This window comes from Lontra canadensis, unplaced genomic scaffold, assembly GCF_010015895.1.
Source record: "Lontra canadensis isolate GAN:19392208 unplaced genomic scaffold, GSC_riverotter_1.0 scaffold35, whole genome shotgun sequence".
NCBI classification, from domain to species: Eukaryota; Metazoa; Chordata; class Mammalia; order Carnivora; family Mustelidae; genus Lontra; species Lontra canadensis.
The window spans coordinates 7744803-7770009 of NW_022631029.1; the positions used below are offsets into that span (position 1 = coordinate 7744803).

General features: G+C 56.1%; 2 protein-coding genes across 2 annotated transcripts; one reads left to right on the forward strand and one right to left on the reverse strand.

Annotated features, from left to right (window-relative positions):
* Nucleotides 1-11967: 11967 nt before the first annotated feature.
* On the reverse strand, nt 11968-16067 carry CCDC71 (coiled-coil domain containing 71). The gene is made up of 2 exons (XM_032868035.1): nt 15986-16067; nt 11968-13712 (listed from the first exon to the last, which is right to left on the reverse strand). Exon 2 carries the CDS (start codon nt 13658-13660, stop codon nt 12242-12244), a length of 1419 nt encoding a protein of 472 aa, XP_032723926.1. The 5' UTR covers nt 13661-13712; nt 15986-16067; the 3' UTR covers nt 11968-12241.
* A 4062-nt stretch (nt 16068-20129) lies between these two features.
* On the forward strand, nt 20130-24447 carry KLHDC8B (kelch domain containing 8B). Its single transcript, XM_032868036.1, has 6 exons — nt 20130-20243; nt 21170-21678; nt 22753-22917; nt 23254-23478; nt 23577-23678; nt 24096-24447. The coding sequence occupies exons 2-6, from the start codon at nt 21303-21305 to the stop codon at nt 24290-24292; spliced, it is 1065 nt and encodes a 354-aa protein (XP_032723927.1). The 5' UTR covers nt 20130-20243; nt 21170-21302; the 3' UTR covers nt 24293-24447.
* Nucleotides 24448-25207: the final 760 nt, after the last annotated feature.

Genomic DNA, 25207 nt, shown 5'->3' on the forward strand with positions numbered 1-25207 from the left:
GGTAGGTAGACTAAAATCAGCCGTGATGGATTTACTTACACCATGGAAACTGGCAAACACTACATATCAATTCCCTCTGACCTCCAGCCAACTGTTAAGTATTTGCCAGGGGACTAGTACTCCCTCCTGACCCCTGGTCAGGCCTTATGAGTAGTCCTCATTCTGAAAGGAGTATGATAGCAGTGTCTCAGATGCCCACCTGTCCCCGCCCTTGGCTGTGAACAGACACACAACAAGCAGACATTTACCCAGGAGGAAATGCTGGGATCTGCACATGCTTGCACATGGGCTATGGTGGCCACACCCCAGTGCCCCCTTGCCTGAAGCCATGTCTCCAGGGTCTGGATTCCTGTGGTGCTTGCCGTGGCCTGGATTTGCTGCAGCTGGTGGGGGTGGGTCAGATGTGGAATGTGTCTCCTGCAGTCCTATAGCCAAGCTATGGTTCCCTATAACTTACCCCTTGGCTCCCATTCATGGCCCCAGTGGCTCTATACCAGTTGCTGATGCTGCTCGAAGGGCGTGGCAGCTATGCTCAGGCTATCAGAAGAGTTATAGGAAGCAAGCAGAGCCTACTGGGCAATGCGCAGGGTCCCAGGACAAGAGGGACAAGCACAGGGTCCAGGAACACAGGCCAGCCCAGATCCCCAACCCCTGCATTCCTGCCAACCAGAAGGTGATCCGGTGAGAAATGCGTGTCCCAAATCCCCTACTGCCCTACACCCAGCTTACTGCTGGAAGAGAGTCCTCGCCTCTGCAGAATCCCTATAGCGATCCATATCTCCACCCACCACTCCAGCTTTGACTAGGAGTCTCAGAAGCTGTGGATCCAACATCTGGACCCTGTTGACCAGCTCCTTCTGTTTCAGCTCCCACACAGCCGTCCCTGTCCCTGGCTGGCCCATCCCCTGCAGCAACTGCTCCGTCCACCGCCAGGCCTCTCAGGCCTTTCCCAGGATGCTGTCTTGTTCTCTAAATGTGGCCACAAGCTGGGCTCCAAGCAGAGCCTCCTGGGAAAGCAGGGCAGTTGAGGAGACCTGGGCCGCAGCATCTGCAGGGGATGGCAGGGATGGATAGAGGGGAGACTCTGGGCTCCACTGGCTAAAACAGGGCCAATCAGCCTTCTGGGCTCCCCAGGTACATAAGCAAGGACACCTAGTCCATTCCTTCTGCCCCAGCCTAGCCCCTACCCTCACCTGCCCACCCACCCTACCATTAGACCCCACCTTGGGCTCCTGTAGTCCTTTTGGGCCAGGCTAAACCCTTGACTCAGTCTAGCTCCTGGGATAAATCTTCCAGTCGTCCACACTGCCTCCTAACCCGTGGCTCTCTTTCTGCCACAAACTGCCCTGTGGCCCACAGCGTGTGTACCAACACAGTCACTTTCCTCCTGCAGGAAGATGGAGGCATCAGCCTGACCAGAGATATACTGTCCTCTATGACTCCTCACTCAAGAAAACCCACCTGACTCCCAAACTCAGGACTCAGACAGGCCAACCTGAGATCCTCTGAAATCCCTAGCCCTGAGAAGCTAGCTGGAGACCTCCTCCTTACTGACCCAAGACCCCTTGCCTGAATCCAGCTACCCACTCTGTAGGTTGCTCCAGAGTGCCCAAAACAGGTGAAGAAGATTCCAGGAGAATCTGTGCCTGCTGGAATATCCCCTCCAGGGCCCTGCAGGTGTCTACTTTGCCCCCAGCCAGGTATCCCCTGGTGTAGGGAGGTGACCTTCCAGGCCACAATTTCCAGCTGCAGCTGGAGCAGAGTTAGACGTAAGTTCCAGGAGGTGAAACAGGCAGGGCAGGACATACAGCATGGGAAGCCACCTCTGGAGCCACGGACACATGCCTGGCACCTCATCCCTGAGTTGCCCTCTTTGCATAAGCAGGCGCTGTGTGTGGATCACAGCTGGGCAAGATGGAGCCCTGTGGGTCATAGGCACAGGCTGCTGGGCAGAGACGGGCAGGGCAGGGAGCAGGCAGCACTTGCCCTAGCCTTGCCTCCAAGAAGCCCGGAGAACAGCCCTGTGTGAAAGGGAGGGTGCATACAAGCCTTTGTCTAAGCCACTGCTTAGAACGCCATGGGCACTGGCATCTTCCCTGACCCCAGAGGTTACATGGTAGGGCAGCCTCTGGGCAGGGAAGCAGCACAATGCTCTGGAAGCTCTATCATCCAGTCATGGGGCAGCTGTGGTGAAGGACTGGCAGATGGGTTTAGAAAAGAGCCACCTGCTGTGTGCCCTCTGTGGGCATACCCCACCTGGCCTGGCCAACAGCTGTTTTCATAAACATTTCTTTGAATTTTGGGAGAAACAGCAATAGACGTGCTGTGCTCTCCCCCAGGAAAGCCCCGCTGCTCCCCTGTTCTCCATACTCAGGGAAGAGTCACCCCTGGTGGTGTGGATCATGGGACTGGCCTTCTCACCTCTGCATTCCTGCTCTGCATCACCCTAGTACCCATACTGACACCTGGAGCACAAGCAGCCCCCAAATCCCACCCAACAGGTGCACTGACCCATGACCTGAGGGAAGAGAGTGTGGGCCAGTGAGTAGGAACACTGATCCTCCTCTGGGCCAGGGAGAAGGACACGGGTATTCAGAGGCAGTGTATGCACACCAAGCACAGAGTCTTCTCCCTGCCCAGTTCCTGCCCCAGGCAGCACCCACAATGATGCCTGGCTAAAGGCTCCTCCCTTCCGGCTTCCTCTGGCCTGACCTCCTTGGCCAGCCCCCACCTTCCCACATGGCCAGCCTCCCACAGACCCTCTGGGTTCTCAACTCCTGTCCTGCTGTTCTTTGCTTCTCTGTGTCCTGATCTGAACGCCCCTCTGTCTCCATACCTTCACTCTCATGCCTCCTTCACCCTGACTCCCACCGTCTCTTTGCTCAGGACCAAGAACCCACACTTCAGGCCTCATTTCATTTGTTTGCTGACCATTCTCCTCCTGGAAACTCTTGCTCACAGTGGCATCCCCCTCTGCCTGCATCAGCTCTTAATCCCCACCCTTTACCTGTGTCTCCTCAGCCTCCCCACCCAACCCCTGCCATGTTCACTCCTCTTGCTGGGACCCATTCACGGTGGGTCACCCATGCACTAGCACACGGCTGCATGGGGTGGGGTCAGGCGTGTGTTGTCTCATGTCTGCTTACACCAAGTCCCGCCACTACCTTACAGTTGATGTCACACAAAACCAGAGACTCACACAGCTCTTTACAGCTACACCCCCCAGTGCTGGTGGCCATGTGAACCCTCACACCAGGCACAAGTAACACCTTGTCAGAGACACACACACCTTCACTCACACCCAGACACTGCCACAAGCCATGTGCAATGTGGCCTCACTCACTGGGTGACATGTCAGCTGCACAGTGTGTTGTGCATGGCAGTCGCAGGGCTCACAGACCCGGGGTCCCCCCCGGTTCCAGAAGAGGGGGGCACAGTGACTACAGTCCCACCCCAGTGTGTGCGGGCAGTAAGAGCACAGTCTACTGACCTGGTCGCAGAAGCAGGCTTCAGCCTGAGAGGTGCACCATGCCGGGACAGTGTCCCAGGGGTCACAGCAGCTGTGAAGAGGAAGAGGAAGGATCTGAGGAAGGAGAACCCACTCACCTGCCTTGGGATGCTCTCACCCATCCTAGCCACTCACTCACGCCAGAAGCCCCCCAGATGCAGAACACTGCCATGGAAGCCAGGCCTGCAGTGGGCACAGCGGCAACCAGCAAGGCTGCCTGGCATGTGCACTGCCCACTCACAGGGCTACAGATGGTACCAGTGGCCCCTCGGTGTGGCAGTGACACTCTGCGGGGAATGACAGGGCTATCAAGCCATGAGGAGAAAGGAGATGGTTGTTCCCAGACCCCACTGCAGCCAGTGGGCCCGAAGCCATGTTCCAGACATGCAGAGGTCACAGGTACGACCAATGATATTAGGGCAGGGGCACTGCCCACCTGGTGGGGCACACTCAGTACTCAGGGAACCCTAGGAGTGGGACTCACATGCTGGCAGGAGAAAGAGCAAGATAAGGTGAGCCTCACAGTGCTTCCTGCACCCCCCATGCTGCAGCCCCCTCAAGCCAGGGCTGCATACTCACCAGGGCCACCCCCGTGGAGCAGGGCCGAGATGCTGCGGGCAAGGCAGGCACAAACCTCAGGCATGGTGCTGGGGAGGCCAGTCTTGGCTGCCTCCATGCTGCCTGCCTTGTGGAGTTCCTGTAAGTGCCCCGTGGTCCCAGGGTCCACAGATCTCAGCCCAGGTAACTCCTTCACACAGTCTAGTAGGAGGGTGGAGGATGGCAGGAAGAGGGCAGTGAGCCCAGCCTCACTCACTGACACCTACTAATTACCTTTCCTTACAGTGGATCTCACAGCCCCTCCTGCCCCTTTTCCTAGTTCTCTTCTGAGTCTCTTTCTCCTTCCTGTCCAATGGCTCCCATCTAGTCCAGGCAATGCCACCTCTCGCTCAGAAACACTACAGCAACCTCCCCCTAATAATCCACTCTCCCCCACGAATCTTCCTTGTTCAAGACCCTGCCATGGTTCCCCACTGCCCCACAATAAATGTTAAGCCCCTCTCCTGGCGCATAGGTTCTTGGAGGTCTGATGGCTGCCTGTTCTCTTCTGTCCTTGGCATGGGCTTTGTGGCTGCCTGGATCAGCCTCCTTACACTATCTATCCACCTGTCTCAATTCTCTTGGTGCAACTCCAGGTCTCTGTGATGCCTACTCCCCAGCCCTATGACATCCACATCACTCTGCTATAATTTATCTTCCCCAGATGTGGGGTGGGGCCCCTAGGACCTCACTGAATCCATAAGGATAGTGCTCCCCTCATGTCTCCGCACCCCCTTGGTCCTCTATAGCTGCAGAATCACGGAGTAGCGTGTCCCTGGTTCAAAGCAGAAAGGTCTGGATAAAACCACAGGTCTGCAGGGAGCAGGGAAGGTGGGATAAGGAGGCTGTGATCATGTGGCCTGAAGGGTGTCCCATTTCTGATGCCTTCAGTATTTCATCATATGACCCATGCAAAAAAGACCAACTTCTTAACTCTTGCTGTTTTACCTTCAGTCCCTGTTTTGATTGCTCTACGCGACACGATGAGATTCCAGATCAGAGATTTTCCACTTTGAGTGTTGTTTCAAATGTGTTGGTGGCATAACAGAGTTTTGCTACTGGGGGTTCTAGGCTCCTGCCTACCTGTGTACATAGGTCAAGGCCACCTGGAATAGCTGCTGTGAGCGCAGATGGGCACAGTGGGTGCTCCTGGGCAGGGCCTGGGCACAAACACATACTAATGCCTGTCAATCTTCGGTGCCTGAGGTTAGGGGTCAGCAGTCATAGAGCTGCCCCTGCCCCCCACCCAGAATCACCCATTCACCTGCTTGGCACCTATGTCATGGACCTTGGTCTCATAGCGCAGGATAATGTCATACTCCAAGGCACGAGGCACTGTGGGCGCCAGCAGAGAAAGGCCAGTCCCATCAACCAAATGTACAAACCCCAAGGCAGTCTGCAAGAGCAGGGGCTCCTCTGGGGCCTGGATGTGAGACACAGACTCCCAGACACAGATCACCCCAGACCTGGACCTCAGGACTTAGGTTCCCATTACCCCAAGACCTTAGGGACCCATATCGCCAGGACTTGGGCTCCATCCCTACTAAGACCCTAGCAACCTATGACCCCACCCTCTTCCTCACACTCCTCACTTTGGGCAGCTGGGTGCTATAATTGGCTTGCCTAGCAGGGTGGCAAGCACACCAAGGGTCACGCCGTCTCCAAAGTCGTGGCCAGAGTCAACCAGGAGAGGTCCCTGAGGTTTGTGTACAGTGGGCAGGAGCAGGCCAGGGGGCTCTCTGGGGGCAAGCTGGGCGTCAGGGTCCTCCAACGTTCTGGCCTCTCTTCTCCCACATTGCCCTGAAAATATGGGTTCTAAAACACCAAACCTCTGACCATGACTTTCTCACCTTCCTAATCTTACTGAGCCTTTTATTCCAACTGGTTTTCTCTATACACTCCCTCCCTTCCCTGAAAACCAAGTCTGAGCCTTGGTTTCCTCCTGTCCTTGCCCCTACCCCTCCCGGACACTCACAGGTGACTGGGGGTCAGCTGGCTGGAGGCCCTGGCGAAGCTCAGCTTCAGCAGTGGCTTGGTCAAGAGCATCACAGAAGTGCCCAGATTAGAGTTCGTGGCAGTGGCAGCCACGGAGGGTGGCACAGGCAGAGGCCCTCCCCAGCAGAACACCTGAGCAAGCACGGGGAGGGGAGGGACAGTCAACTCTTGATTCTTAACATCTGATCCCAATTCGCAGGCCCTGCCTTGTACCTGTTGCTGTACCCCCAAAGTCACAGTCACAGGACCAGCAGCCTAGAGAGTCACTGCTCAGACCCCAGAACTCAGATAGTAAGAGAGAGCAAGTAGGTGGGAAAAGGACAGGAAGATGTGGAGCCTGGGAGGTCATATACTGGGACTGCATGTTGCAGGAGGAAAGGGCATAAGCACAGGGCTTGAATGCTTCTCTGCTTACTGCTGAGAGAGGGTGAGGAGACCCCAGTGTACTACATAAGTACTTCATAAGAGGTAAGATGAGGACACTGCAGGGGTTGAAGTAAAAGTTAAACAAAGGATTTATATTCAAGGAGAGGCAAAAAAGGATGGAACTGTTTCTTGGCCTGAGTTCCCTCAAACATGTTTGTTGCAAAACACCTTTAAACCCAGTGCTTTAAACCAATACTGTTGTAACTTGTTTCATCGCTTTTCCTTTTTAGGCTCCCAAAGCTCCCACCGGAGGGCATATGATGGTTCAGCTAGCTGAGGTGGCATTGACCCTGATGACCAGATCAGGGAGTCAAACCAACCCATGTGCAAGGCTCAGTCTATAGTCACACTGATTATAGCCTTATACGTATCAACTTCTAGAAGCTCAGTGCCCAAGACCAAGGTCAAATCAGAACGTGGGTCAAAGCTTACCAGACAACTGCTACAGTCCCATCCAGAGACAAAGCGTTTTCAGTGACAGGCACTGCTGGAGGAATCACAGGCATGAGTGCCACAGGCCTGGTCCTGGGGGTCACACTTGTAGGCTGGGGCACAGGGCTCTCAGGGTGCTACTGGGACTGCTACAGGGGTAGGCACATGCATGTGTTATTAGGAGAATGATTGGGGGGAGAGCAAGGACATGGGGTTTGGGGTCCACACCCAGGGTAACTCACACTGGCAACCTCCTGTGTGGGTAGGGCTGAGGCCAGAGTGACCAGGCTGGCAGAAGTCACAGCACTGGCCCCAGACATGAAATTTGCAGCGACACTGCCTAGAGAGGAGGCCACAGGTCTCATCTGGGCATCACACAAACCATCTTCCAGGGTCCTTACAGGGTCACAGTCACAGGCTGGATCGTGGGTCAGAGGTGAGGACAGAGTTAGGTCAGAAGTCACCGTGGAGCTAAAGGATCAGGGTCAGAGTTGGGACTGGGGATTTGAGGGCTCATGTTTGCCAGAGTGAAGGGAACGGGGATCCCCCCTGGGATCTCGGTAGAAGAGCTGGCAGAGCTCACAGTGGCGCTCAGCTATGTTGTGCTAACATGTGTCACACATACCTCCACTCACATTGCCAGATGCCAGATACAAGGGCATGTCAAAGTGACAACTGTGAGCATGCTCATTCCACTTGCATTCTAGGGCAGAACAAGGAAGGTGGATATGGAGTGGGCTGGCCCGGGCAAGTATGGCCAGGCAGAGAGGGTATAGCACCTACCCTGGCAAGTGTGAGGCTGCCCAGGCTCTGCTGCACACCATGGGTGGTCCTGGTACAGGTCCTGGCAGTGCTCACAGTGGGTACCAACTGGGTGGTGGTGGCAGATGCAAAGGCCATGCACCTGCCAGGGAGGAGGGCAAGGTGAGTCTGCCCCAGTCCCCTGAGCTTGCCCACTCCTTCAGTCACAGGATGCCCCTCTCGTGGTGCTCACCATGCCTTTCACATTGGCTTGAGTCCCAGCTGTGGGCTTATACGCAGAGGCATGGACATGGCACAGGGAGCTGCCTCTCGCCACGAGCTCATAAACGGCATAGTAGTAGAAGGGGTGTCCCTTTAGGCCTCCCAGCGGTCACCCAGTTTGTGCAGTTTGAAGAAGTTCACATGAAGTTTGTCACACACAGGAGCCCTGGAGACACAGACCTGGGGGGGCGGTCCTCAGGTACACTGGGCATCATTCCTCTACTGCTGGGATGGAAGGGGGAGGAATGGGATATGGTCTCGTCTCTCTGTGTCACTACAGACACCTCCTCCAGCATTCATGCTGTGGCATGTCCCCATTCCTGCTCCTCTGAGCATACCATCTCAGGACGACTACAGCCTAATGGTGATAATTCCTTCTGCACAGCTCTGGCTCTGGTATCACTCCTGAGCGGAGACCGAACCATCCCACTGCTTCCTGGACACCCCATCCTGGAATCAGTAGATAGCTGAAACCTACTTCCCCAGTGCAATAAAGCATTCCATTCCCCAGCCCACCATCAAAACCACTAATCAGTTTATCATTCAGCCAAACCATCTACGGTATTAGTTCGCTTATTTATCCACTGTTTTTCTCACTTACATGTCAGCTACAAGAAGACAGATACCTTGTCTATCTGTTCCCCGCTGAGCACTGCTCAGTAGATAGATGCTTGGCACACCACAGAGCTCAATGGGCACTTGCTCAATGTATACATGGGAGAGATGGGTCCACGGCTTCTTTCTGCTCTACAGCTTATGAGCCAAGGTTATCTCTTGTACTGCTCCTTTGCCAGATATCTCTCTCAGAAGAGCGACAGCTGCTTGGAAACCTAGCATGGGGACTTGGTGAGCAGTTGGTAATAACCAGTCAAGGTGGATGGAGAGGGCAGAGAAAAAGCTAGTTTTGGGTATGTCCTGCTCTGGTACTGACCTGACCGGACTCTGGGCTCCCCTGCTGGATTTAGGTTATGTGTCTTGTCTTTCAAGACTCCTACCTTACAAAAAAGAGGTTACAACCCAGAGACGCCCTGGCACCACCTAGAGGCAGCTGCAGAGTACTAATAAGTGTACTTATTAGGGTACTAATAAGGCCCAGATGATGAATCAGGGCAGGGCAACACCAAGGGACCAGGATGGGGGCAGTGATGGAGGCTCATAAAAGGAACAGTTGAGGTTCAGTGATAGGTGCAGTGATGGAGTACATTGTTGGGAGCTGGCAAAGAATAGTAGTAATGAGAACTGCAATGGGGCCCCACATAGAGGAATTATGATGGGGCAGAGATGGAAACAGCTACACATAGACCCTATTCACTGGGCATAGGTACGGGGAACAGTGATGGGACAGGAATGGAGGGCCATAACAGGGCCCACATAGGGAACCATGATGGGGCAGAGCTGAAGAATGATCCTGGGTTGCCTGCCATCCCTGCCCCACTTGTGTACACACAGGACCTACCCCCCACGACCGCCCCCCCCCCCCAAGTATCTGGCTGTCCTAACATGTAAGGAGTACAGGATTGGCTCTGGGGACGATTACCCTAAATCTTGGGGTTGTTTGGGTCCTCCACCAGAATGGCTAGGTCCAGAAATTTTGAAAACTACCTGAGAGAAGAAAGCAAACCTGAGCCTCTGGCTTCACCCCAGGGCCCAAACCCTGCTTCCTCTGGGTCTGACCTTGCCCTCAGTGGAAGGCTTGATGTCAGATCAATGCTGGTTACAAACAAGGTCACTGACTCTGTGGCCAGGAGGAGCAGGAAGGATCCCAGGAAGAATGCCTGAGCAGCTAGCTGTAGGCAAAGAATCAGTACACATGCCAGGAGTGGCCGTGGTCCACGGAGCGCTCCAGGAGCAGAGGTGTTGGGCGGAATGTCTGGGGAGAGGAGGGGATCCTTGGGTCACCAGGGGCAAACATCACTGGTGGCCACCATGTCAGGAGGCACAGAGCAAGCCTTCTGGCTGGGGCACTGGAATACCTTGAAATTCATGGTGAGGTGGGCAAAGCAGAAAGCACTCTCTGGGTCTAGCTGGATGGTGGCATTCTCAACACCTACAACCACAAGACTTGTCGGAGTGACCAGGCCCTGACCCTAGACCTGCACACATGGGCACACAGGTACCCTCACCACTCTCTGCCTGCCACCAGGTCTTGTTGCTGTCACGACCACCATTCCAGATCACATTCTCAATGCTATTGGCTTCCCTGGTCCCAAGAGTCACAAAAGAAACAATTATCAGATTCCTGGGGGAATGCCCGAGGAGAATGACAAGAGGTACGTGGTTGGCCTCCAATTCCAAAACTGGGGAGCAAAGTCCTCTCCTGCAAGCCCCCAGCAATGACCTGAAGCCCCACAAGAGCAAACCTGCCCAGGAAAACCCAGAGATACCATCTCCAGAGCCCTCACACTCCTCCCCACTTGCAGGTGACTGATAATGCAGTAAATTCTGGCCATGGCCAACCCATCAAGTTGCCAGCAGGTGGTTAGCAGCTGCCCCTTGAGCAGCTGGGTGGGGGTAGTGTCTGTCACCTCTCCAGCAATTGTTCTGAGAGCCTGGACTGGGAAGGACAGGGTCCGAGTAGAGATCCTAGGGGTAACCCTCACCTCACTCTGCGCCACAGGGAGGCCTGGAGAGTTCTTCTCCCCCTCTGGATGGCTCTCAGGGAAACAGGCAACCTCTCACCCCCTGGTGGCAGCAGCAGCAGAACTGAAAGGAGTACTAGACTGAAAAGGAGGAGGCCTAGCCTGGCTGGGGTTCCTGGGCCATGGGAGCTGGAATCAGGCCTGAGAGAAGGAAGAGGCAAGCAGGCTGCCCTTGAGAAGCAGGGTGTGGCCCCATATGCACATGGTAGATGAAAGCAGGACTGCCAGACAACAAGGAGCATGCAGGGCTGTGAAGCCACAGGGAGGCTCAGAGCAAGGGGGTTGCCAGAGCCTGGGAACCAGGGGAGGCAGTGCCCTGTTAATGGCACCCACCAGAACAGAAGAAAAGGTAGGGAAGGGGTACCAAAAAGCAAGCAAAACTTCTCTACAGGTCCGCCATCCAATGCAGCTGGCGCTAGTGAGGCCAGGGTTCAGACTAACCCCCAGAGACAGAGACCCAATTCTCATTCAAATGAGGCTCCCCCCACCCCCCCAACCCTGAAAGGCTGCTGGTCTCTAGGAGCCTCTGGGGAATGTGTCCCCCTCCCTGCCAGCCCCAGCCATTAACTTTCAGCTGGGCAGACAGGGAAGTTCTGGCAGATGGGCTGGGAGCTAGCTTTTTCCTGGGGCCCAGCCCCCTCTCCAAAGCCGGATGAGCCTTTAGTGTCTGAAACACACAGAGGCCCCTGTCGGGAAGCTTGATAAGGCTGGACCTGGGAACAGTGCGCTTGGGACTCAGGCAGAAACCAATGCTGATAGGGCAAAGCAGTTATAGAAACTCTCCTGGTTCAGCTAAAACAGTACCCCACTCATCCAAGGAGAAAATTCTGCAGTCAGTGAGGACAGATTCAATGGCTGAACAACCCAGAGCCTTGGCCTTGACTCAACCCCCAAATTGTTGCCACCAGCTGGGTAAGTTGAGACTAGAAGGGCAGACAGAGCGGGCTAGGAGACAAGGCCAGGCTGTCTGAATGGCCCCTGGGGAACGGTACCACAAACATCCCCTTGCCTGGCCTAGAAACCTGCAGGCTGCAGTGTTCCCCACACAGCCACCTTCTGTCCTCTTGCACAGGGCCTGCCTGGATAACAAACCAGTGTAGCCCGAAGGGGAGGTGTGTCACTTGTGAGTGGCTCTGCCCCTGTCCTCAGGGGCTGCTTCTCACACATCTAGAGGCCAGCACCTCCAGAGGAGCCTGGGAGCTGCTCTTCCCACTCACATTGACGACCTGTCTCAGGCCACCAGGACCCCCTTTGGCAGCCCTATTCCTGAGACCACTTTTCCTAGATGCTCAAGCTGGCCTACCAGCAGCTACAAACACAAAAAAGACCATGAAGGGTGGGCCGGGAGACTGGAAGGTGGAAAGGTATAAAACGTGATAGATGGAACAGTGGAGGTACAACTTGAAGAATAACAAATCACAGTGCATCGCGCCATGAGAACACCCTTCCCGCCCACCCATACCACCCGGCATCCTCCAGTCTCTGAAAGGAGAATGGTGGCTCACAGCCCTGGAGAGGCACCTGGAGTCCTTGGGGTTATAGAATCCATGGACATTGCACTGTGCCACTGGCCACGCAGACAACCGGGCTCAGTTTCCCCAAACATAACTTTACGAAGGAATCAGGGTGCAGAGTATGGCAGCAATGGCTGGAGCTGTATTATAGGGGACAGGTTCACATGGAGGATCCGCTGAGCCCGTTGCCGCACCTCATCATCCGAGGACCGCCTGTCCACCTTGATGGCCCGGAATTTCAGTAGCTTTGCTGTTCCAGGCCCTAGCCACGCCTTAGGGGATCGGGGCCCAAGTCGTGTTCTTTTCCGGGGAGGAAGATCCTTTGACTCCTCGGCCCTTTTCCTCTTCTGCCCCACGGTCTCAGGGAGGCTTTTTGGGCCCCTCCTTGCAGTCCTGGCCTGAACAGACCCTTTTGGCCTGCCCCTGCTCCTGGGCTGGGTCCGAGCCACCTTGCCCTTGGCCTGTACCACCTTGGCCTTGGCCCGCACTGCTTTGGCCTTGGCCCGCACCACCTTGGCTTTGGCCTTGATCCGTGCTACCTTGGCCTTGGCCCTGATCCGTGCTGCCTTGGCCCTGGCCCTGATCTGTGCTGCCTTGGCTTTTGCCCGAGCCTTGGCAGCTTTGGCCTGTGTTCGAGCCACCTTGGCCTGGGCAGCTCTGGCCGGTGTTCGAGCTGCCTTGGCCTGGGATATTTTTGTGCCCAGGGCAGAGCCACCTTTCATTCGTAGGCCACTGAGGGACCCGGTTGCCTTGTAGGTCTTGTTCCGGGGTGTAGTGCCTTGTTGGGGTCTGGCCCTGGGGCCTCTGTGAGTCAGATTCTTAGGGCCCTTGCCTGTGGCTTTTCTGGGAGCTTTGGGCCGACAGTTACCCTGCCTCTTCCCTGGACCTTTGCGCAGCTTCAGGGGAGAGTCAGCAAGGGAGAACTGCAGTGACTGTGCCTTGTGCTTGGCACCCAGGCAGGGCATGGGAGCCTTTAGTGGAACCAGGGCCTCAAGGACAACAGAGAGCCGCATAGCAGGGTAGACACCTGGATAGAGGTGGGTGGGGAAGCCCACTGCTGCACCCCGGGCACGGCTGGCACTTGACTGCTTTAGGGAGCTCAGCAGCAGGTTGGTGGTAGCATGCTTGGAAAGGGCTGGTGTGGATGCTTTGGCCAGCCTTCCAGATAGTGGCATAGGGAGCAGCGTGGCCCGGCCTGCAGGTAGCCGCATAGCAGTTCGGGGAGCACTGGCTGGAGGTGATGTGGCAGCTGGGGTGGGGGCACGGGCTTGCAGCTTCGTCTGGCTTGGGGGGTTGGCTGTACATGAACTATAGCCATAGACATCACCGCTGCGAAGGATGGTGGGTTGGAAGCCATCATCCCTCAGGCCCTGCAGGAAGGCTACAAGCTGGGCCTCTGTGGCACTGAGATCCTGGCTCATGGGGTTAAAGACAAGCAGCGCTTCCTCCAGGGCCTTCTTCCCTGCCGTGGAGATCCGCGACCAGGAGTGCACAGCTTTCTCCTCCACATGCTGCACCACGCTCATGGCATTAGGCACTGCAGATCGGCCTGGGTATCCACAAACCAGCGCTCGGCACCTCCAAGACAAGAGGAAAAGAATCAATAAGAACGGCACCGAGGGGCACCTGACTGGCTCAGTTGATGGAGCATGCTTCTCTTGATCTTGGGGTCGTGAATTCAAGCCCCATGTTGAGTGTAGAGATTACTTACAAAAAGTAGTAATACTTCGGATATATTGCATTAAAGAAAAGATATCATTACACAAAACCAAAAACAAACAAAAACAAAAACAAAAACCCAGCACTGAGATAAGGGGTGAGGCAGGTAGATAAGTCCATCAGCGCTTGCATTCTCCCTGATAACAACTATCCATACAAAGGGCCTGGCCAGAGGGAGCCACTGCTTGGGGCAAAACCCTGGTCTCCTGAACTTCTGGCAGAGTGAGCCAGAGTGACCCATGTGGGTACCCACTGCTGACCCAGAGTGAGCCAGAGTGACCCAGTGGGTACCCACATGGGTCAGAGGCAGTTTCTTCAAGATACATGTCCAGAAGCTCATGAGAGCCATCCAAACTGCTGTTGGGTCCCTGGGAAGATTTGGGCTTGGTTGGCCCATTTTAATTCAATTCTCCATTTTCTAAGGCCAGAAACCTGGGATTAGACTAAACCCTGGGAATGCAGGTATGTCTTCAAGGAGCCCTATACAGAAGGCAAGAAAGAGACCATCAAAGTTCTTGGGAGTACACACTGGCACCCAGCTCAGCTTGCCAGAGTCAGAGAAAGATTCCTAGGAGAGGCAACACCTTGATGGGACAAAACTGAGGAATGGAACTCCAGATGGAAATGGAGCAAAGAGGGGAAGAACTTATGCAATGGCTTGGAAATGAGAAATAGTAAGGCACATTTAATGTGTGTGAGTGGAGTCCATGGTCAGGGTTCGGAGATCTAGATGGAAAAACAGTTAAAGGCAGGACAACATGAGCCTTGAAGTCATGACCATCCCTGTTACCCCAGCTGCTGTTGTTCAGGTGTTCAGCAGGGGGGAGGGGGGTGGTGGTGGTGGTGGGGGGTGGTGGTGAACCTCCCTGACTACCAGAAGTTTTGCTTTCAGAGTCCCCAGACAGGCTCAGAGGTCTGATCCTGGCACTGTAACTGTGGAGAATAACCCCAAAGAAAGAGTAAGACTCTCCTTCAACAAAAACTAAGAAGATAAGCAGCAGGTATAAAACACACATGTCTGAGCAATCAGCCAGCCAGCCTGGGGGCCAGGCAGCCAGACCCAAGCCAGGCCCAAGGTCTGGAAGCCAAAGGCTCCAACAGGATGGTTAATAAGGTGGACACCAGAAATTTGAGCTGTCCTAACTAGGGTCTGGAGGCTGCAGACCTCAGTACAGCCCAGATGGGAGTTGTCTGGGAACACCCAACTTGTCCCAGACTTTTTCTCTGAAGAAGCTGTGCGCTGTCAGTCAGGACTAATGTCTAATACCCGACCCAACACCGAGGGTTCCCAAAGGGAGCTCCCCAGCTGTACTGAAGCATTAAAAGATCAGCTGGGATCAGGCAGTTCCCTGGGGCCAGGAGGCGCGTCTGTGCAGCTTCTTCCTACCGCCCTAATGGAGCAGAGGAAGTTTTCAGAATCCCCTGGAGGAAGTGCCCTGGGGCTCTTTGTTTGGAAACATTCTCGGATCCTCAGGTGTCTCGGGCACTTCCTCTCTCCAGAGGCCATTCTCCAAGCACAATTTTTGCACATGACTTTAGTTCTTTTATTATTATTTTTTCTCCAGGGGGTGTAGTTCCCGGGACTGTGAACTGTTGAATAGGGAGGGGCCTGTTTCCCCGCAGGCACAGATATTGGGGGGTGAACTGCGGGCTCTTCCGCCCAGGTCCGTCTAGACTCTTGAAGGGTCTTCTGGGCCTTCCAAGAGGCTCCGGAAACAGGCTGCAGTCTGGCCCCTGACTTCCCTTCACACGTGCCCCAGGGGCCGACAGAGAAGTTGATGAAAGATGGGGGACGGGAGAGGCCTCATCCAAGGGGGACCGGGTTGGGGCAGATCAGTGCCATTGGCCTGGGAGTCTGTGTCCCTGGGGCCTGAGCCGCGGATAGGAGCAGGGATCTTGGAGGCAGCGAAACGCGAGGGGCGGGCGGGGCGGGCGGGGCGGGCGGGGCGAGCCCGACCGGGTCGCGCAGCCCCAGGGTGGGGTCGCTGGGCAAGGGGTAGGGAGGTGGGGGGAATCTTGGCCAGGCCGGTGGAGGGCGCGGGCCTCGAAAGAGCCGGCCGCCCGGCCCATCCGCCCCGTCGCCTCGCGGACGGCCCCTCCGCGGCGCGGCTAGGCCCATGGCCCCAACCTACCGGCGCCGCCGCGGGGACCCAGGACGCGCCTCTGCGCCGCCTCCGCTGCTCCAACATGGCCGCCCGCTGCGCACCGGAAGTGCGCTGCACTTCCGCTTCCGGGACCTGGCCCGCCCCAGTGACCCTTGACCCCCCGAGACCCTGTTTCCCCCAAAGTCTAGGGACAGGGCAGGTGGGTACCAAGGAAGGCTTCCTGGAGGAGGCGGCAGCGGGAAATGCTCTAAATCCATCCGGACCTGTGCAGAAGTCTGAGGAGCAGAGGTGCAACTCAGACCACTCCCAGACAGGGCTGCTAGGACTGGATTAGGGCCTGACACCCCCTTTGAGGGACCTGGTGGCGCAGCAACATCTGGGAGGGATTCCCTGCAAGCTCCAAGCCCTCCTCCAGGCTCTGGTCCTCCCATAGCCACAGACAGGGCCTACCTCTGTCCCAAGTTCCTGACCAGAAGGAAAGAGAAATGCCCCTTGCCTGCCTGTGAGTGTTGCAGGGGTATCTCCTCAAGGGCAGCAGGCCCTCCAATCTTCCCAAGAATGAGGCCTGCATGTGGGATGAAAGGTTGATGTACACACACATGCTGCACACAATCCCAAAGCTGGGCATGTCCAATCTGAGAGTCCTAGCATACCAGTGTACTTGCCTACGAATATGTGCATGGGTGTGGTGGGAGAACCCTTGCCCAGCCTCAGCCCCTTCAATGGCAGGAAGTCCTGCCTCCAGTCTTAACTCTGCCCAGAATCCTTATCCTTTTGCCTAGGAGACTGGGACCTCAATCTTGCTACCTGTGCCCTGGGGTCAGCAGAGGGCTGGTGGTTACAGGGCCCACTGCCCAAGCAGCATCAGCTGTGAGAACAGATTGAAATGAGCCCTTGAAGTCCAAGAGGTCAGACTCTGACCATAGGCCCCTCTTTGCACCCCCCACCCCCCACCCCCACCCAAGTCCAGGCTGGGAGCCAGCATGGAAGCTCTGGTTTCAAGATGAGATAATGGGGACATATGCTCTTCAGTCAGAGCCTGAACTAGGAGGCAGAAATATTGCCACAACACTTGGATCCTGATATGTACAATGGTGCCATATTTGGTAGCTGAGGGGTAGGTGAAAGCCTGTGGATGGGTGGGTGGATGCTTCATTTAGGGACTGGTTAATAGCTTTTCTCCCTCCCTGTATGACCTCATTATCCTCAGGCTTGTTCTACATTTCTGCTGATTTAAGAAAGTCTGGACACCCCTAAAGAGAAACACCCAATGCACCCTAGGCCTCATCTGGTAACTCTGAGCTTCCCAGGACCTCAGCACTGATAGGAGGTCCTCAGTACCTTTGAGCATAGCCAAGGTGTCCAACAGTAAAATGCAAACTCTCCTCCTCCTTTGAGGTCCGTGCTTCTAGCCCTTCATTCTGTTAGAAAGAAGGGAAATGTGGAGTCCCAAGGTTCAGGGTCTCCTGGAACAATCAGGAAGTCCCACCTTAGTATGCCCAGTCCTCAACTGTGGGTGAGTCCAGTATCTGACCCATCTACGGTTAAGAATTAGCTGCCACTCTCAGGACAAATATCACCTCATCTTCTGTGCCAGTTGTCTTCCACAGCTTCTCCAAAGCCAGCAGTGTTGACCTCCCATGTTTAGGGGGAGGCCAGGAGTGTGTAAACAGAAGCCAGTCCCATGAAGAGTCAGAGCCAAGCTTCCAGGGATGGCATGGATTCAGGTGTGTCCTGGAAAGGGGAATCCCTCTCTGGTGATGTCCAGCCCAGAGTTCAGTACAAAAATAGAGGACCAGGTAGGGCAGGCCCATCCCCAGGCTGTATTCCTTGCAGACATTAGAACTGGGGGGATAGTAGGGTTAGGGTCAGCGTCATGGGTACCTAGCATCCTGAGGGGGAAGATGAACCTTCTTCTGCCTCTTGGTGCTCAGTATGTTCCAGACAGAACTCTGGGAGCAAAGTATGACTTCACCTGGATTTTGGTGGATGCTGACCCTGTAGGCATAACAGGGATTAGAAAGGATGAAGTTTGTAGAGACAACAGGGTCATCCCAGGACCCAGCCCTTGCTCTCCATTTGGCACCTTTTGCAGCCCTGAGTGATGGACCTTAGACCCATTTCCACCTGACCAGAGAGATCTAGTGGAAATCTAGTTGTGAGTGAGACCAGTGGGCCTGGGGGGGATCACCAGGAGGGAGTTTATGTGACAAGGAGAAAAACCAAGGCTGGATCTTGAGGAGCTACTTCCTGGGGAGAAGAGGAAGCAAGGCCTTCAAAAGACGCTGAGAAGCAGGACGAATTTGAGCAGAGGTGCCAAGGTCACAAGAAATGAGCTTTGAAGATGTCAGCAAGATTTCAGTTATGACAAAGACCATAGGGACCTGTAGTATGGTGTTCCATAGTGACTTTGGCAAGAGCAGTTTTGGGGGAGCAGTGGACATAGGGTAGCAGATATGAAGGTGACTGGAGGGGAGGAAAGGGAGACTGGAGGGACTGAGCATACTGGGAGTATCTCAAGGTAGGAAGATTTTAAGTGCTTAATTGGTGGAGAGGGGGAAAGGTCTAGAAAGAGAAGAGTGGTAAATGTAAGGGGTTTTGCAGAGCAGTGTGAACACCCTGTAGAGGAAGATACCGGTGCCCTAAGTGAAGAGGAAGTTGGGAGCAGAGTCCACGTGTCCATCTGTCTGTTTACTGATTTGCCTGTGACTATGGGTCGATGCACCCAGCTCTGACCACGGATGGAAGCCTTCTAGCTAGATTCTGTAACTGGCCTTGGTACGACCATTTCCATGGAGGCCTTCCAACTCCAATTGCCAGCCTGTAAAAGAGGCTGGATACCCTCTCTGGTCATGAAAAGGCTCTGCCCACACTCACAGTTGGCTTCAGAAGTTAGGCTAACCAAGGAGTTAATGCCCCCAAGCAGCTCTCAATCCATGACTGATGGAGATTTGAGAATGAATTCCTCAAGCAACCTTTGCTCTGGGAAGCAACCCAGAATGATTCGGTCCCAGTTACCCACAGTGGTAACTTGCTTGATGACACAGCCTTTATTGGCTGCTTTCTCTTTTTGCTACTCCTCCTCTGGTGTGTCCTGGCCTCACCTCCCACATTAACTGTAGGTACTGGTATCTTCGTTTCCAGATGTGCTTCTGGGGAAAGTGAGACACACACCGTCCATGAAAGAGGGACAAGATAGTAGCAAGCACAGACAACCACAAGGAATTCTCCTAGGTGACCGCCAACCTGCACAAACATTCTGGCAGCTCGCAGACTTAACCGATACTCTGAATATCCTGAAGATAGGCTGGGCTAGGGCCAGGGTCTGAAATAGATAGGGCTCCTGTCACACCAGTTTGCTCTCACCTGATCCCAGAGTTGGCCACAGGCAGGCCCAGGACCCTGGACATGAATAGTCACAAAATGTCTTGGGTTCTTAGTAGTCCAAGCCTCAGGCCCTACAGAGTGACCTGCATGGGAGGTCCCCTGGCCTCTGACTCTTGAAGCTCATCTCTGACTCTTGAAGCTCATCTCGGAGCTCATCCCATACCCTCCCAGCAAGAACTTCCCCCACACAGACCTGTGGGAGGGACTCAGTCAGGCACTGAGGCCGGCACTGCCTGCTCCTCCATCCCCTGCTAGCCTCTATGTCCACCGTAAGACCTCTTCCTTGTCTTGCTATGTGCCTGAGGAGGTGCGACCCAGCCACCGCCCCTAACAGAGGCCCGGGCCACGCCCCAAGTGGCCTCCAGGGGGCGCCGCCGAGAAGCCTGTCTTAGAGCTCCTACGAGCTCAGTGCGGGTGGGCGGGCGCCGGCCCCTCAAGCCTGCTGGTTCTGCTGGCCCGCCCCCCGCCCCTCCACCCCGCGGGTGCTCCCAGGCTGGGTCGCGCTCAGAGCGGTCCCCCACCATACACGTGTTGTGCTGCTCAGTGCTGCCTCAGTTCTCCCCCAGCCCGAGGTCGGACTCTATAAATCCTGGGCAGGCCCAGCGTCCACATGTCCATCTGTCTGTTTACCGATTTGCCTGTGACTATGGGTAGACGCGCCCTGCTCTGGCCACGGCAGGTGCAGGGTTAAGGCGGGGGGGAGGGGGGGAGATTTTTCCGAGTCGGGAGGGGGGGACGAGGGGCGGACCCGGCCCAGCCCCGCCCCTCGCCGAGCCGAGCCGGAGCCCCGCCGGAGCCCCGCCGGAGCCCCGCCGGAGCCTGGCCTCAGCCCCAGCCAGAGCCCGCACGGAGCCGGAACGGCGGACCCCGCGTCCCGGCGGCGCCGGAGCCCCGGCCGGTGAGTCCCGCAGGAGCCGCGCTCAGGGGAAGTTTGGGGCGCGGGGCGCAGAGCCCCAAGCGCGCTCGCCGGGACCCGCCCCCCCGCCTCCCGCAGGCTGGAAGTTTGGGGCCAGGAGGCCATCACGCCGAGGGTCCCAGAAGCTTGGCCCCCGCGGGAAAGGAGAGGCTGAGGAACTTGGGGATCTGCTGTGAGGGGGTTCGGAAGTCCAGCTGCTCATTCCTACTGGAAACGCCCTGGACTATGGGAGTCTGGAGTCCTAATGGTCATGGGATCCCAAAATCATCCCCCTCCCTACTTCTGGACACCAAGGAGACGGGCCTCTGGGAACCTGGCATGGGCGAACCCCTAAGAGTAGTCCTGAAGGGGAAATGTGGGACCCTGGCGTCCAGCTCCTCCCCTCCCAAATGCCCTGATCTTGGCCTTTTGCTAGTGGGAATGGATGATCTCTATGGAACGGCCCCCAAAAGAGTTGTAAGTATACCCTGGAGTCTGATCCCTGGCTGTCCATGGCGCACTGGAAGGCAGTAAGGGGAGGGTACAGTAGGACTCTATTCGTGCAGAGCACCAGCATGAGGATTGTCAAAAGGAAGGAAGTCAACTGACCTGCTACCTCGACCTAGATCTGAAGAGAGGGAATGTTGGGTGTTCTTAGGTGAGGGCAGGGGTTGAGGGGAGAATCCCTCATGCCCCATAGGAAGGGGAGAAGTTCCCTGAATATTTGGGAATCTGCCCTCTTTCCCACCCAGGAGGGCTCTGAGCTACAGTGGTGCGCTGGTTAGCAGGGGTAGGTCAGGGGTAGGTCCTCCCTGTGCCTTTCCCACCAGTGATTTTGGGCCAGGCCTGCCCTCAGCTATAGACTGCTCAACTGTACACTGAGGGGCTGCTCAGTGGCCCTGATCCTTTGTTTTCCCTCTCTCCTCCAGGTGAAGGCAAGGTCCCTGAACTGGTCAGACACTGCCTGTGGGCCTGATAGAGTCAAGAGGAGGCCCTGTCATGCCCCTCAGTGAGGCCTGCAACCTGAGCAGATAGTATGGCCTGCCACTGGAGGTGAACACCATGGCTACAGGCGGTGGCCGGGCCTTTGCTTGGCAGGTGTTCCCACCCATGCCCACCTGCCGGGTGTACGGCACAGTGGCATACCAGGATGGGCACCTGCTAGTGTTGGGGGGCTGTGGCCGGGCCGGACTGCCCCTGGACACGGCCGAGACCCTGGACATGGCCTCACATACATGGCTTGCACTGGCCCCCCTGCCCACTGCCCGGGCTGGTGCAGCTGCTGTGGTGCTGGGCAAGCAGGTGCTAGTGGTGGGCGGTGTGGATGAGGGCCAGAGTCCTGTAGCTGCCGTGGAGGCCTTCCTGGCTGATGAGGGCCGCTGGGAGCGTCGGGCCACCCTCCCTCAGGCAGCCATGGGGGTTGCAACTGTGGAGAGAGGTGAGTGGCCTTAAGGGAGTCCCTCAGGCACCCCCGACCCTCTATTCCTTTCTGACTTGGTCCCTTACCCTCAGAGATTGGACAAGAGCTGTACATTTTGCCCGAGTGCCCTGGACACAGCTTTGACTCTTGTAAAGACCGCTCCTACCTAGGTCTGAGTTGAGCTAGCAGCGGCCTTAACTGCCCTTTCCCACTGTGAAGTGGGAGGCAGAGCCCAGGCTGGCCCCCAGCATGCTGGGAGGCCCTAACCACCTCCTTGCCCATTCCTCTTTTCTAAGGAGGGGTAGCCCAATGACTCTCAGGGTTATAAATAGTCTAGGGGAGGGGGAGGGGAGCAGGGCCTTGGCTCAGAGCCCAGTAAGTGCTTAGATTCCCTCCCCCCTCTTCCTCCCATATACACATTTACCAGGGAGCCTGAGATGGGAAGGCCAAGCTGGCCTGGGGATAGTTGCCATGGAAGCCCTCAGCTGACTGACCCATCTCCCCAAGGCCTCCAGACATACTCCCATATGACCCAGGGGGTGTAACAGGGCCAGAATCTCCTCCAGGGAAAGGATGAGATACAGAGGTGCTGGCAGGGCTTCTGGGCAGAAGGCTTGCAGCCAGCACCCCTACCGACAGGCCTAAGCCCCTCTCCTATCCCCCAGCTGATCCCCAGAGATCCCTCCCCAGGTTGAGTTCTATGCTTAATAGATCCCCATATGCCTCTCCCTGGCTTAAGCCATCCTCCAGCCTTCTTCCCCTAGAGGAGCCCCCACCTTGTGGCCTCCAGGTCTGACCACCGGTCCTGCTTGGATGCCAGACTTGGTTGCCATAGCATCTCCAGGGAGACAGAGATGAATTATAATTAGATCATCTGCCTCCTGCTCTTCACTTGGAGGGGCCCTGGCCAGAGCAGGAATCCTAGCTCTCCCAGCCCCCACTCCAGGAAGGAAGGAGGGTTTCTCTGCTGTTTGGGAGGGGTACTACAAACATGTGGGTCCCCAGCCACACCCAGGCCTGACCAGGGCAGCCGTCAGGATAGGGTGCCCTGGCCAGGCTGAGGTGCACTCTGAATTGCTCTTTTCTATGCAGATGGTATGGTGTATGCTCTGGGGGGAATGGGCCCAGACACGGCTCCCCAGGCCCAAGTTCGAGTCTATGAGCCCCGGCGGGACTGCTGGCTTTCGCTCCCCTCCATGCCCACACCCTGCTACGGGGCTTCTACCTTCCTGCACGGGAACAAGATCTATGTCCTGGGTAAGGGCCTGGGGGATATGGGAAAGGGGCTCAAAGTGCAGAAACACCTATCACCATAGGTTGGCTGGGATCAGGTTTAGCCTGAGATGGCAGGACAAGAGAAGCTTTGAGTGAGCCAGGCTTGCTTGGAGATTCTGACATCTGGTGGCCCTCCTGGGCTGGAAAACCATACCCCCGGTGCCCGAGGATCTGCAGGGTAGGGGATCCATGCTCTGGTGTGCATACAACTGGGTATGGGGGTCTAGGGTGGGTAGTGGTGAAGGCTTAGCAACCTGGTGAAGGAGGAGCCTGCTGGGCCTCCAGGCTCTTTCCCAGGTGCCCCAATTCCATTGGCAGGGGGCCGCCAGGGAAAGCTCCCAGTGACTGCTTTTGAGGCCTTTGATCTGGAGGCCTGTACCTGGACCCGGCACCCAAGCCTGCCCAGCCGCCGGGCCTTTGCTGGTTGTGCCATGGCAGAAGGCAACGTCTTCAGCCTGGGTGGCCTGCAGCAACCGGGGCCCCACAATTTCTACTCCCGCCCACACTTTGTCAACACTGTGGAGATGTTCGACCTGGAACATGGTGAGCAGTGGCTAGCCTGGGCTGTCCCCCCACTTTCCATGGGATGGAGGGGCACAGTGTATGTTGTGGGGCAGGATCTGACTTCCCCTTTCTTGCAGGGTCCTGGACCAAGCTGCCCCGCAGCCTGCGTATGAGGGATAAGAGGGCCGACTTTGTGGTTGGCTCCCTTGGGGGCCACATCATGGCCATTGGGGGCCTTGGTGAGTATCTGTGGGGCTAGGGAAAGGAACCCAAGACAGGAAGGAAGAGCCCCAAGCATGAGCACTACCTCCTGCCCTTCTGCAGGCACTCCAGGGATCAGGGCTTTGTGACCTTCCCTTTCCCAATCTGTGAAGCAGCCAGGGTATAGTCTGCTTAGCCTAATTCTTGGGGTTAGCACCTGATTGATGGCTCTGCACCAGTAGGGGCCTAGGAGACAGAAACAGGACAAGTGGCCACTAAATGAATGGACAAATAGAAATCTAAAGAAATGAACAAATGATGAATGGGGGCAGTGGGGGCAAGGCACCGGTAGCTCATCCTGGGGTGATGCCTGCTGGGCCATCTGTGGGCTCAGCAAGCAAGAGTCAGGGCCCTTGCAGCCGGGGCCCTTTACAACTTCTGTCTCCTTCCTGCAGGCAACCAGCCATGCCCTCTGGGTTCTGTGGAGGGCTTCAGCTTGGCACGGCGGCGCTGGGAGGCCCTGCCAGACATGCCCACAGCCCGCTGCTCCTGTTCTAGTCTGCAGGCTGGTCCCCGGTTGTTTGTCATTGGGGGTGTGGCCCAGGGTCCCAGCCAAGCTGTGGAGGCTCTGTGTCTGCGTGATGGGGTCTGAATGCCTGATGGGTATGTGGCAGCTGGAGCAGCACAGTGCCAGGTGCACAGGTCCGTGGCTCCTTTCGCTGCTGAAGAAGCTCATTGTGGCTCTGTGGGATGCGGGAGGCCCAAGGTCAGGTACAAAGGGTGAGGGCACTTTGTCTTTAGCGAAGGACACATCAGGACACATATGCTTATACCCACCTTTATCCCCATTCATTCATGGACCATGCCTAGCTCCACACTTGCTCTGGAACTACTGGGCCCTCTGTCCAACTGGGAAGTGGGAGGATGGGAGAGCTGGCCTCAGGCCCCACAGGATTAGTGCCTACCTGGAGTTGACCAGTCTCACCCCAGTGGCTGTTCCTGAAAAATCCTAGCTGTCAGCCTACCTTGAGGGCCTCTGTGGCCCCAGGAGAGTTCAGGGAGGTCAGAGGACACAGAGGGCGTGGAGGAGTAGTTGTAGGAACCTCCAGAGGACCAGAGGAATAGTGGCTTTGGGCCCTTTACACTGTTGACTGTGTGACCTTGAGCAAGTCATTTCACCTCTCTGTGCCTCAGCATCCTCATCCGTAAATGGGGATCTCTGAAACCTTCCTGCCCTACCTACCTCACAGGGCTGTTGTGAGGACCCAGGAAGTTCAGATGTGAAAGTAAAAGTGCTGCTAAAATCTGGTGTATGGCCCTCGGTGTGGACTCCTGTGTTGCCCCCTTACCCTCCTTCAGGGGCCTTGATTCTCCCAGGGAAGAGGGTTCAGAGTAGCTTTTTGGATCTGGCTTCTGCTCCCCAAAGTGTTCTGGTATCTTAGCCCCACCTAAGCCTTAGTTTCCTTTTTGGTGACGTAGGATGACTGCTGCCCCCACTGTTCTGGGTGTTAAAGGGCACTCACGGGATAGCCAGAGAAGAGCTCAGAAAACTACAGCAAAGCACCCC

What these genes read in the sequence shown, in the direction of transcription:
- CCDC71 (XM_032868035.1), bottom strand. Translation starts at nt 13,660, where the DNA reads ATGAGCGTGGTGCAGCATGTGGAGGAGAAAGCTGTGCACTCCTGGTCG.
- KLHDC8B (XM_032868036.1), top strand. Translation starts at nt 21,303, where the DNA reads ATGGCTACAGGCGGTGGCCGGGCCTTTGCTTGGCAGGTGTTCCCACCC. An exon ending in GGTTGCAACTGTGGAGAGAG is followed by an intron (nt 21,679 to 22,752) that starts GTGAGTGGCCTT and finishes TTTTCTATGCAG; the next exon opens with ATGGTATGGTGTATGCTCTG. An exon ending in CATGGCCATTGGGGGCCTTG is followed by an intron (nt 23,679 to 24,095) that starts GTGAGTATCTGT and finishes TCCTTCCTGCAG; the next exon opens with GCAACCAGCCATGCCCTCTG.